This window comes from Eretmochelys imbricata, chromosome 10 (genome assembly GCF_965152235.1).
Source record: "Eretmochelys imbricata isolate rEreImb1 chromosome 10, rEreImb1.hap1, whole genome shotgun sequence".
NCBI lineage: Eukaryota > Metazoa > Chordata > Testudines > Cheloniidae > Eretmochelys > Eretmochelys imbricata.
The window spans coordinates 62,107-74,844 of record NC_135581.1 but is presented as its reverse complement, the minus strand read 5'-3'; the positions used below and the strand labels follow the sequence as shown (position 1 = coordinate 74,844).

The 12,738-nt window shown below is 41.1% G+C and overlaps 1 protein-coding gene across 7 annotated transcripts in view; it reads left to right on the top strand.

Moving 5' to 3' along the window:
* Positions 1 to 12,738, top strand: part of UNKL (unk like zinc finger) — a 147,600-nt gene that overhangs the window by 100,401 nt on the left and 34,461 nt on the right. For all 7 annotated transcript variants that reach the window (XM_077829347.1, XM_077829350.1, XM_077829351.1 and 4 more), the window contains one exon: positions 7,515 to 7,692. In XM_077829347.1, the coding sequence (XP_077685473.1) occupies positions 7,515 to 7,692 (178 nt within the window). The remainder of the gene's footprint in view (positions 1 to 7,514; positions 7,693 to 12,738) is intronic.

Here is a 12,738-nt window from a genome sequence, read left to right as displayed (position 1 = left end):
GCAAATGCAGGTAAAACAGAACAGGAAACATACAGTTGTCCCCCAAGGTGTTCAGTCACAAATTAAATTAACACATTTTTTTAACGAGCATCATCAACATGGAGGCATGTCCTCCGGAATGGTGGCCGAAGCATGAAGGGACATACGAATTTTAGCATATCTGGCACATAAATACCTTGGAATGCCAGCTACACAAGTGCCATGCGAACGCCTGTTCTCACTTTCAGGTGACATTGTAAATAAGAAGCGGGCAGCAATATCTTCCATAAATGTCAACTAACTTGTTTGTCTTAGTGATTGGCTGAACAAGAAGTAGGACTGAGTGGACTTGTAGCCTCTAAAGTTTTCCATTGTTTTGTGAGTGCAGTTATGTAACAAAAAAATCTATATTTGTAAGTTACACTTTCACGATAAGGAGATTGCGCTACAGTTTTTGTATGAGGTGAATTGAAACCTACTATTTTTGTTTTATCATTTTTACAGTGCAAATATTTGTAATAAAAAATATTATATAAAGTGGGCACTGTATACTTTGTTTTGTGTTCTAATAGAAATCAATGTATTTGAATAGAAAAACATCAAAAATATTTAATAAATTTCAGTTGGTATTCTATTGTTTAACAGTGCAATTAATCACAATTAATTTTTTTAATCGTGATTAATTTTTTTGAGTTAATTGTGTGAATTAACTGCAATTAATCGACAGCCCTAAAAATAGTAAATTTCGTGATTTCAGCTATTTAAATCTGAAATTTCACGTTGTTGTAATTGTAGGGGTCCTGACCCAAAAAGAAGTTGAGGGAGGCACAATGTTATTGTGGGGGGGTTGCAGTACTGCTACCCTTACTTCTACGCTGCTGCTGGCATTCAGAGCTGGGCAGCATAGAAGTAAGGATGGCATAGTATGGTATTGCCACCCATATTTCTGCGCTGCTGCCTGCAGAGCTGAGCCCTCAGTCAGCAGCCACCACACTCTGGCCGCTCAGCTCTGAAGTCAGCAGCGCAGAAGTAAGAGTGGCATGGTATGGTATTGCCACCCTTACTTCTGCGCTGCTGGCTGCGCACTGCCTTCAGAGCTGGGCACCCGGCGAACAGTCGCTGCTCTCCAGCTGCCGTGCTCTGAAGGCAGTACAGAAGTAAGGGTGGTAACGCTGCAACCCCCCCTAAAATAACCTTATGACCAGTGGTGAGCTGGAGCTGGTTCGCACTGGTTCACGCAAACGGGTTGTTAAATTTTGAAGCCGATTTAGAACCGGTTGTTAAAGGGGTGGGCAAACTCCTGGCCCGGGGGCCACATCTGGCCTGCAGGACCGTCCTTTCCGGCTTTGAATCCCTTTTTAATTTTTACTCACCCAGCGGCGCTCCGGGTCTTTGGTGGCACTTCGGCAGCGGGTCCTTCACTCACTCCAGGTCTATGGCAGCAGGTCCTTCAGTGCCGCTGAAGACCTGGAGCCAGTGAAGGACGCGCCGCTGAAGTGCTGCCGAAGTCCCGGAGCGACTGAAGGAACTGGTTCTTCAGATTTTGGCACCTCATTACTGCTTATGACCCCCCTGCAACTCCCTTTTGGGCAGGACTCCCAGTTTGAGAAACGCTGGTTTCCCCCATGAAATCTGTATAGTATAGGGTAAAAGCACATAAGACCAGATTTCACAGGGGGGAAACCAAATTTCATGGTCCGTGATGCGGTTTTCATGGCCATGGATTTGGTTAGGCCCTAACAATAATTAATAAATACTTAACATTTATGAAGCTATTTAATCTTCAAAGCCCAGGAAAAACAGTAGCATAATTGGTTTGTTTATACAGGATTTTGCACATTTAAAGTGCTGTATAAGTGTTGAATGTTTAAGCATTTTTAATATTTAATTAAACATTTAAGAAGGGCTCTAGAGGTGATCCGGGCAATTACAGACTGGTAAGTCTAATGTCAGTACTGGGCAAATTAGTTAAAACAATAGTAAAGAATAAAATTGTTAGACACACAGAAGAGCATAAATTGTTGTGTGTCAACGTGGTTTCTGAGTAACAGCCGTGTTAGTCTGTATTCGCAAAAAGAAAAGGAGTACTTGTGGCACCTTAGAGACTAACCAATTTATTTGAGCATGAGCTTTCGTGAGCTACAGCTCACTTCATCAGATGCATACCGTGGAAACTGCAGCAGACTTTATATATACACAGAGAATATGAAACAATGCCTCCTCCCACCCCACTGTCCTGCTGGTAATAGCTTATCTAAAGTAATCTTCAGGTTAGGCCATTTCCAGCACAAATCCAGGCCTAACCTGAAGATTACTTTAGATAAGCTATTACCAGCAGGACAGTGGGGTGGGAGGAGGTATTGTTTCATATTCTCTGTGTATATATAAAGTCTGCTGCAGTTTCCACGGTATGCATCTGATGAAGTGAGCTGTAGCTCACGAAAGCTCATGCTCAAATAAATTGGTTAGTCTCTAAGGTGCCACAAGTACTCCTTTTCTTTTAACGTGGTTTCTGTAAAGGGAGATCATGTCTTACCAATCTATTAGAGTTCTTTGAGGGGGGTCAACAAATATGTGGACAAGGGGGATCCAGTGGACATAGTGTACTTAGATTTCCAGAAAGTCTTTGACAAGGCCCCTCATCACAGGCTCTTATGTAAATTAAGTTGTTATGGGATAAGAGGGAAGATTTTGTGGATTGAGAACTGGTTAAAAGACAGAGAACGAAGGGTAGGAATAAATGGTAAATTTTCAGAATGGAGAGGGTTTATTAGTGGTGTTCCCCAAGGGTCAGTCCTAGGACCAATCCTATTCAATTTATTCATAAATCATGTGGAGAAAGGGGTAAACAGTGAGGTGGCAAAGTTTGCAGATGATACTAAACTGCTCAAGATAGTTAAGAGCAAAGCAGACTGTGAAGAACTTCAAAAAGATCTCACAAAACTAAGTGATTAGGCAACAAAATGGCAAATGAAATTTAATGTGGATAAATGTAAAGTAATGCACATTGGAAAAAATATCCCCAACTATACATACAATACGATGGGGGCTAATTTAGCTACAACTAAACAGGAGAAAGATCTTGGAGTTATCGTGGATGCTTCTCTGAAGACGTCCACACAGTGTGCAGCAGCAGTCAAAAAAGCAAAGGTGATGTTAGGAATCATTTAAAAAAGGGATAGAGAACAAGACGGAGAATATCTTATTGCCCTTATATAAATCCATGGTATGCCCACATTTTGAATACTGCATACGGATGTGATCCCCTCATCTCAAAAAAGATACACTGGCATTAGAAAAGGTTCAGAAAAGGGCAACGAAAATGATTAGGGGTTTGGAACAGATCCCATATGAGGAGAGATTAAAGAGGCTAGGACTTTTCAGCTTAGAAAAGAGGAGACTAAGGGGGGATATGATAGAGGTATATAAGATCATGAGTGGTGTGGAGAAAGTGAATAAGGAAAAGTTATTTACTTGTTCCCATACTATAAGAACTAGGGGCCACCAAATGAAATTTAATGGGCAGCAGGTTTAAAACAAATAAAAGGAAGAAGTTCTTCACTGAGCGCACAGTCAGCTCCTTGCCTGAGGAGGTTGTGAAGGCGAGGACTATAACAGGGTTTAAAAGAGAACTGGATAAATTCATGGAGGTTAAGTCCATTAATGGCTATTCGCCAGGATGGGTAAGGAATGGTGTCCCTAGCCTCTCTTTGTCAGAGGGTGGAGATGGATGGCAGGAGAGAGATCCCTTGATCATTACCTGTTAGGTTCACTCCCTCTGGGGCACCTGGCATTGGCCACTGTCGGTAGACAGGATATGGGGCTGGATGGACCTTTGGTCTGACCCAGTATGGCCGTTCTTATGTTCTTATGTAATGTTACCACTTTCGACCGAGTGGCTAGGCAAAAATTTGGGATCTTTGCAGGTTGTTCCAGTTAGGAGGAGAAATTGAGAGTAGGTATTTGATGCAATTTTGTTTATTTACAAAGAATGTACAGAGTCCTGGTTCCCTGAACACAGTAGGAAACACACAGCAGGAGACAGGTCCTTTGTTTCCTCTTCCAACCCTGTCTTTGCAGCCAGCACTCTGTACCCAGCCAGCTTTCTTCTCTTCACTTTCTCTCAGGGCGACATTGCCAGCCGGCTGTTACTGTCCGCTTAGCTTTCTTGCTCCGCTCCAGCTTGTGGTGTTCCTCGTTCACTCTCTCACGTAGATACCAAAACAGTTCCGCCAAACAAAGTGCTAGCCCCTGCATTTGAAATCGCTTGGGCTTCTACTCAGATTCAGCTTCTACTCAGTTTTGCCATGGGCCTGTGTTTTGGGTGCTACTGCTACTCTTTCAGCCACCTGATTCCAATGGCTTCTTTACATTTACCCTGATTGTAATGCAGTGGCCATGCCTGACCCATAACAACAGGGTTTAACTCCATCGAGAAGAGTAACGATTGAAGTGCTAGTGACTGTTATAGTAAAGGTTGCTTGATTATTCTTATTATAAACCCTATTTTCATTTCTGAAACTTCCTCTTTCTGGCTGAAAACTTCTAGGTCTCATCTCTCCCTAAAGATGATTTTTGAAAGATGGAGCTGAAACAACTATATCTTTAGATCCACAAGTGAGAAAACATTTTCCCACTTAAAAATAAGTGATTACACTTTTTTTAACCATGCTAGCACCAAAACAGTTGGGCTAGGAAGTGTAAATATGGCAGAGAAATAGCTCTCTTTAGAAATGTTGGGTTTCATTGGGCAGAGATATGCATCACTGAAAATTTTACTTTGCACATGTGTAATATTGGGGGTTAGGTTCTTTTAGTACTTTTAACCAGCGTTCTTAGGGAAGGAAGACTGCACTACACATGCGTACTTGGCAAACATAGCTAACAATGTGCTGAGAAGAGTTGTCTCAACTACTGGGCTGCTTTTAAGGTGCAAACGAAGGCCCTGATCCAGCAAACAATTACACATGTGATAACTTTATGCACGTGACATGTCCTGATAATTTCACACATAAGTTGTCCCATGTAAATCAAAGTGTACATGTTTGCAGGATCAGGAAATAAATGTAGTTCTACCTCATTCTATCTACAATTACAAACAAAAAACTGTGTTAAAAGAATGTTTATGTTGAAAATCAAACAGAATATAGGAAATGCTATAAATAAGGTGGCCTGTGTATTCTTAATTCTGCCCCCTTGTGTGTTATGATTATGGATATGATTTTGTCACGGTAAAATTAGGCAAACTTCACGGAGCAGTCGTGGTAAAAATATACAAAATCAGGGTATGGTCACGGTGGGGGCTCAAGCCAAAGCTGAAGTCACAGAGATCTGTTAAAGTCACGGAATCCGTGATCTTCATGACCAAACCGTATCCTTAGTTATGACACAGTTTTGAAGTACATGATTACATACTATTTTTTCCTCATTCACTGCACAGGATGAATGGTGCTCACATCATGATAAAATACTCAATATTTTGTTTTATCCTCAATCTTCACCGTGTGGCCCCATGCTGTATTTACTGCACACCATTCAAACTATGCTCTGAATATGGAATTATTAATTTTGTCATGGACTTTTCTGTGGCACTCCTGGCTGTAGCATCTTCACGCTTCACTAACATTCATGAATTTATCTTCACAACATCCCTGTGAGGTAAGTTGGTATTATTATTTCCATTTTACAGATGGGGAAATGAGGCACAGAGACATTAATTTCAGAAGTGTATGCAGTTTTTGGGTGCCCAATTTGAGATGCCTATGCCCTGATTTTTCAGAGAACTTAATATTTTATAGCACTTTCAAAATGGTTCAAAATATCACTCCCATTGACTTCAGTTGCAGCTGTGAGTGATAAGACCTAAGATCTGATTTACAAAAGTAGGCACCTAGAAAATGAGGAATACCCAATTGGTGACCACCTGTGAAGTAAGTGTTAGATGTTAATGACTTTCCCAGCATTGCATAGGAATTCTGTGGCAAAGGAATTGGATTCTATCCATGCTTCAGGGTGAATTCAACTGCAGTAACCGCTAGACCATCCTTTCTCTTCCTGCAGTCCCCTGTCTCATTCATTACCTGACTACTTTTCATAGATTCCTGTTTCACTCCAACACTGGGATACTTGGGAAGCAAAATTGTAGATCTGGGAATATTGGCATATCGATGACACAGCATACTCTATAGAATTTCATGAACAGAAGTTGGTCCAATAAAAGATATTACCCACCTTGTCTCTCCAATATCCTGGAACCAACACGGCTACAGCTACATTGCATACAGCAGTCTCTCCAAGCATTCTATCATAGGTTGAATGAAAGAGGTGACTGAACTGAGAATTTAAGAGACTTCACAGCTGAGAGCTAGCTATCACATTGAGTAGTGCACTAGAAATGCAGACTTAGATCGAACTTTCAAGAAGGAGATGCAACTCCCACCATAGCCCTTTGAGATGCACGCAAAATAAATTGATGAAGTCAGAGTAATACACTATCCACTTGTGCAAGATCTTGAGACAAGTCAACAGTATCTCTTCATGGACAGGATCAGAAAACTACAAAAATATCTTCAAGTATCAATATGCATATTTGGCCTTTGTCCATTGCCATATAGAAATTGTTTGAGTTTTACAACCAGCCTCGTTTCCATAGTATATCCATGTCTGAATCTGACTGGAAACCACCAAAGATATTAGTACAAATCAGTTTAGCTCTTCAGCAGAGAACTAATGTATTAATGCAAATTCAGTGCTCCTGAGTCATAGGCACCAATGCAATAAGTTATTGTTCCATACACTGTTACTGAAACTTGATATTATTATTTTGTTAATTTTTTAAATTAAAAGACAAAAAATAAAAGTTGGGTTATGCACAGACTCACTCCAAACTTTTTGAAACTTAATTTTCCTGTTCAGAATGTTAACTGGTGACATTTAAATTTGTAGGGAAAAAACTAACTTGAATCAAAGACCTAACTTCTTTCCTTGGGTCAGCAGGGCTCAGCTAGAGGTAAGCAGCACAGGGGTACAAGCGCCATACGTACAGTCATATTTTGACACTATGCTAGCTAACTTGGACTCTAGCTTCAGTAAGATATAGGTGTGTGAGTCTGTATGTTTACGTCTAGAGAATGGATTAAATGACCTAATGCCTCTAGGTCTTTTATACCTCAAATTTCTTTGATCATTTTTATACGGGAATACAGAACTGACCTCAGTCACCTCTTGCATGGATTTTTTTTTCTTCTGGAATTGTTCCTCAGGCTCAAACTGTCCTAGCCTGTTGTATAACTGCCTTTGTGACATATATTTTCTGGGAGCAATTTCCAGACTATTGGAACGTGCTAGCTGTGTTAAGCACATTTTCTGCCAAATACACAGGAACATGATCCTAAATTAATTAATTACATAGATTCTTCTATTGTGCAAATTTAAATAACCTATATAATGTCTCCCAAATCTTTGTTTTTAAGATTATTTTAATAATTTTGTTTACAAATGCATTTTGCTTATTTTATTTATATATTTTTAAACAGAACCATCTCAGTGTTTTTTCAGTGGTTAATCCACTTGCTTCAAGTATAACCTCCAGTATAACTTCTAGTCTGGCTTCCAGTATTGGATCAGATAATTCATCCCCAACAGCTCTCTCAGCTATCAGTGCCAAAGCTCTCCCATTCTACCCTGGCAGTAATACAGTTGAATCAGTTATAGGTAAGTCTGAGCATTTCCTCTTTTATTGCACACGTTTTGTATTTTTTTCAAGATTATTCTATTTTAATATACATTCAGAAAATGCATACGGAAAAGGGCAGTTATATTTTTACATATTTGCTTTATTATCAGCAATTAAAATTAATACTTGGAATTGAATTTAATGTTTTTCCAAATAAGCAGCTTTTGTAAATTCTCAGATGGAAATTTAGGAATTATCAACCTGGAACAGATCAGTGGACCGTTTAATCTGGTATTCTGTTTCTGATAGTGACCAATATTTAAGAAGTTATAAAACTTTGATAATGTATCTAATTGTGCTCTTATAGGAGAGGGGTTATTTTCCTGACTCCTGCTGGTGATCTGTTCATTCCATCGAACATGAGGACGGATATTATTTTACAATTTTATTCTAGCAAGTTTAATTGCAGATTATATTCTATTAATAGAAATGCGAATTCTTTCTTTGCGTGATTGTCCCTATATATTCCATTCTTAATGCTCATGAGATTGGAATCTTTTGGCCAGCAGTGTCCATCGGGGCTGTGCATGTGCCCTGAATGTCCTTGTGCCCTGTACTGAGGGCATAAATGATAGAGCATGCCCAATTGCCCCTCAGATCCCGCTTCACCACTCGTAGCTGGCAATGTCTGTGTCATGATGCACTCACAAGAACTCGCATGCATCTGAAAAAGAGGGACTTTTTACCCACGAAAGCTTATGTCCAAATAAATCTGTTCATCTTTAAGGTGCCACCGGACTCCATATTGTTTTCACAAGAACTGTTTTTTACATAATTGTAAGCAATTCGTTTTATGAATATTTACTGTAGTTAGTGTAGTTTTTGCCAGTTGGCATGTGGGTTTGTTGTTTTTGTTTTTATTTTCAGATTTTTGAGAGAGAGTATTTTTTCCTGGTACCAGTTATAATGTGTTTTCACATCCCTGTGGCCTGCACCGCTTCCTGCAGCTCCCATTGGCTGGGAACGGTGAACCGCAGCCACTGGGAGCTGCGGGCGGCTATGCAAATATAAACAAACTGACAGCCCGCCAGCAGATTACCCTAACAGGCCACGTGTAGGCTGCAGGTTGTCCTCTACTGTCCTAGAAGGTTTAATGAGAGCCCCATTTGAGCTGTTGGCAACTTGCTCTTTGCTATATTTATCCATGAAGATAATATTTAAGTAGCAATTATCAGTCAAAAGAATTGGGGAATACAGGAACTTACGGCAGGCGTTCTTCATAAAATATTCCATAAGGATAAGGTCATCCTGAGGCCCCATCCCAAGTTTTTGCATAAAATAGTTGCTGATTTTCATTTGAACTAAATTCATTTGCTAGATTTCCGCCCCCCATAGGTGCTGACTCTGTGGGTGCTCTGGGGCTGGAGCACCTACGGGGAAAAATTGGTGGGTGCTCTGCACTCACCGTCAGCCAAGTTCCCCAGCCCGCCCCAGCTCACCTCACCTCGGCCTCCTCCCCTGAGTGCACCGTGTCCACGCTTCTCCTCCCAGTGTTTGCCACCGCGAAACACCTGTTTCATGGTGTAACAAGCTTTGGGAGAGAGGGGGAGGATCGGGAATGCAGTGCTCTCAGGGGAGGAGGTGGGGCCAGAACAGGGATTTGGGGAAGGGGTTGGAATAGGGGCAGGGAGAGGGTGGAGTTGGGGTGGAGACTTTGGGGAAGGGGTTGGAGTGGGGGCGGGGCAGGGGTGGGAGGAGGTGGGTTGGGGTGGAGTCGGGGCGGGGCAAGGGGGTCGAGCACCAACCGGCACCAGCAGAAGTCAGCGCCTATGCACTGCCTCCCCCACCACCACCACCACAACATTCTAATCAGGGGGAGGTTAGTTGACATATGTTAGATGTCTTTAGAGCACTCTTGTACTATTTATATAGGACTAAATCATTTAGAGTCTCCTCAAGAAATTTCTTGACGGGTCGTATTATTTCAACCCTCAGGCTTTTGATAGTTTCATTAGTCTATTATAAGCTAGCCAATTTGGATTCCACCAGCTCAGATTAGGACTCATTCCAATAGGGCTCAGGCATCATCTGCGGGAAGCATACCCATCTCAGAAATACACAGGGCAGCAACTTGGGGTTCAGTCCATATCTTTACAAAATATGTTCCTTCATTGAAACATCAAGATATGATACTTCTTTTGGCAGAGCTGTGCTACAGTCTTTGTTTTGGTGGACTCCAAACACCCACCTCCTTCTTATGAGGTCAGTGCTTGAGAGTCACCAAGAGTGGAGTATGTATGGAAAATCACTTGGAGAATAAGGAATGGTTACTTGCCTTACAGTAACTATGGTTGTTTGAGATGCGCCCTCCTTCCCTGCTACTATGGAATCCCTTAACATCTGGATTCTGTATTGACAAAGTAGCTAATGGGTGGTTGGGCCCATTTTACCCTTTGTGCCTTTGGTACAGGGCATGAGGACACTAGGGGCACAGGCATGGCCCCAATAGGCATGGCTAGCCAGAAGAGTCTGGTCTTGAGATCATGTGGTCCATGCACATCAAGAGTGGAATATATGTATGGACAGCACATCTTGAAGAACCATAGTTATTTTAAGATAAGTGACTGTTTCTTCCTTTTTAGAACCTTCCTAAACTGTTAGCATAAGTGATACATAAATGAATTTCACAGCATAATTATAGATTAGGTAAAAATTATCTTTTTAATTTTGAAGTTTGTTGGCTTCTATTTTCTAATAGCCCGAAGTGTTTAACAGCTATCTATTCTCTTTATTAGTTGATTTGCTGTACTTCGATAACAGTTCCACTGGGCAGTTAGTTTGCTTAAAATGTTGAAAGGGCATATTCTTTGCGCATACAACATAACTACAGTGTTAACTTTAACACACTCAAGATTAAATTGCTGTATGCTACAGAAGATGTGTATTTTTCTGTATAAGAGTTCTCCATGACGGTTCATTCCCTCTTGCTTACATTGGTATAACTAATGTGAAATCCCTCATAATGTCCCTCTCTCCCAGCACATACATCTTCCTGCTCTCTGTCCAATTCCCCTGAGTCCAGGGGGTTTTGCAGCTGGAAGGGATAAAGATATTTACCCTCACAACTGAAAAATGCACCTGCACTCCCCTCACAAGAACCCAGTGTTTACATCTCAGCCTTTAGAACCCATCCAATTCCTCCTGAGTGTTTCTTAGCTGCTAGTTAGGGCTGTGAAAGTTACATTCATGGTATAAATTGCTTTGTTGTTTTAGTTAGCTAATAAATGTGGAACACTGGGTGTGTTCTAAATAAAACTTGCATCTTCTTAAATTTCTGTATTAGAAATTCAGTTAGATGAGTCAATTCTTACAATTAAAGCCCACATTTGAAGTTTCCTGTCATGTACATTATGTTTACATTCTTATCTATGAATGACTGTAGGAAAGTTGGGATAAAGACCCCCTAATTATTGTCATTCACAAAATTTTTATTCTTAAATCTGTCAGGAGCTCAGACAAATTTGGGAATAAAACTTGTGAGAAAACAAAATTTACAGGTCTTCTGCGATGAATTGTGCTATGATGCATGCTGCTGTTTTGAGACCCATTTCAACTCCTATTAAAGTCAATGGAAAGACTCTCTCTGACTTTAGAGCAGTGGTCCCTGAACTGTGGGGCATGACCCCTGGGGGACATGGAGGAACGTTTCGAGGATGCACAGTGGGCCAGCCCCCACGGTGGGACGGGGAGTGAGTGTCATGCTTCCAGCCCTGCTCCATTCCCCAGACCAGCTCAGCCCCCAGCCCTTCTCCACCCCCAGCTCCACGCTGTTCCCAGTCCAGCTCTGCCCTCATTTCCTTTCCATCCCCAGACCAGCTCCGCCTCTAGCTCCAGCTCCTCCCCCATCCCCAGTTCCGCCCCCAGCTCTGCCTTCAGCCCAAGTTCCACTGCTGAGGAAGCCTTGTCTGTGCAGTAATGGGGGGTGGGGAGGCGTGAACAGATTCCATTAATGGTAAGGGGGGGGGCGCAACTAGAAATGTTCGTGCACCACTGCTTTAGAGAGAGAGTTAGAACTAGCCCTTTGTGGTAGGTGACATTTCAAGCCTATGGAGCCTTTTAACTGCGTTCTCAAATGAAACTATCTGCATCCCATTCAAACAGGTTTCTCGCATTTTTTTTTTTGTCCTTTACATGAATAGATAAGATCTATCTGGATTGACAGAGGAGAATGTATATTGCTTTAGAATTTGCTTTGTGTATGGCGTTTTTACTGTGATTTTTACATGAATTTTATTAAGTTATCTAGTTTTATGATTTATACTGCACTATAACATTCAAAAACCAGTCAGAGAACACTTCAACCTCCCTGGTCACTCAATTTCAGACCTAAAAGTTGCAATTCTCCAACAAAAATACTTCAAAAACAGACTCCAACAAGAAACTTCAGAACTGGAATTAATTTGCAAACTGGACACCATTAAATTTAGGCTTGAATAGAGACTGGGAGTGGATGGGTCATTACACAAAGTAACAACTATTTCCCCATGCTAATTTTTTTTCCCCTATTGTAACTCACACCTTCTAATCAACTGTTTGAAATGGGCTATCCTGATTATCACTACGAAAGGGGTTTTTTTTCTCCTGCTGATAATAGCCCACTTTAATTAATTGGTCTTGTTACAGTTGGTATGGCAACACCCATTTTTTCATGTTCTCTGGTTATATATATCTTCCTACTGTATTTTCCACTGCATGCATCTGATGAAATGGGTTTTAGCCAACGAAAGCTTATGCCCAAATAAATTTGTTAGTCTCTAAGGTTCCACAAGTACTCCTCGTTTTTTAGGGGTGTGCATGGTGCTTTACCATATTTAAGTACAATTAATGTTGTGCTGAAAGCTGATTGATGCATGAGAATGATTCTGAGGCGAACCCAATCAGCAGAAATTACACAGAAGAAACAATTAAATTGAAATCTTTAGAATCTGTCATTATCATGATTATTTGCCGGGGGGGGAGTGAGTAAAATGAATGGCTGCCTGAGCTCAAGTTTATAATCTATGAGCAAAGATGCTCTCATTCCC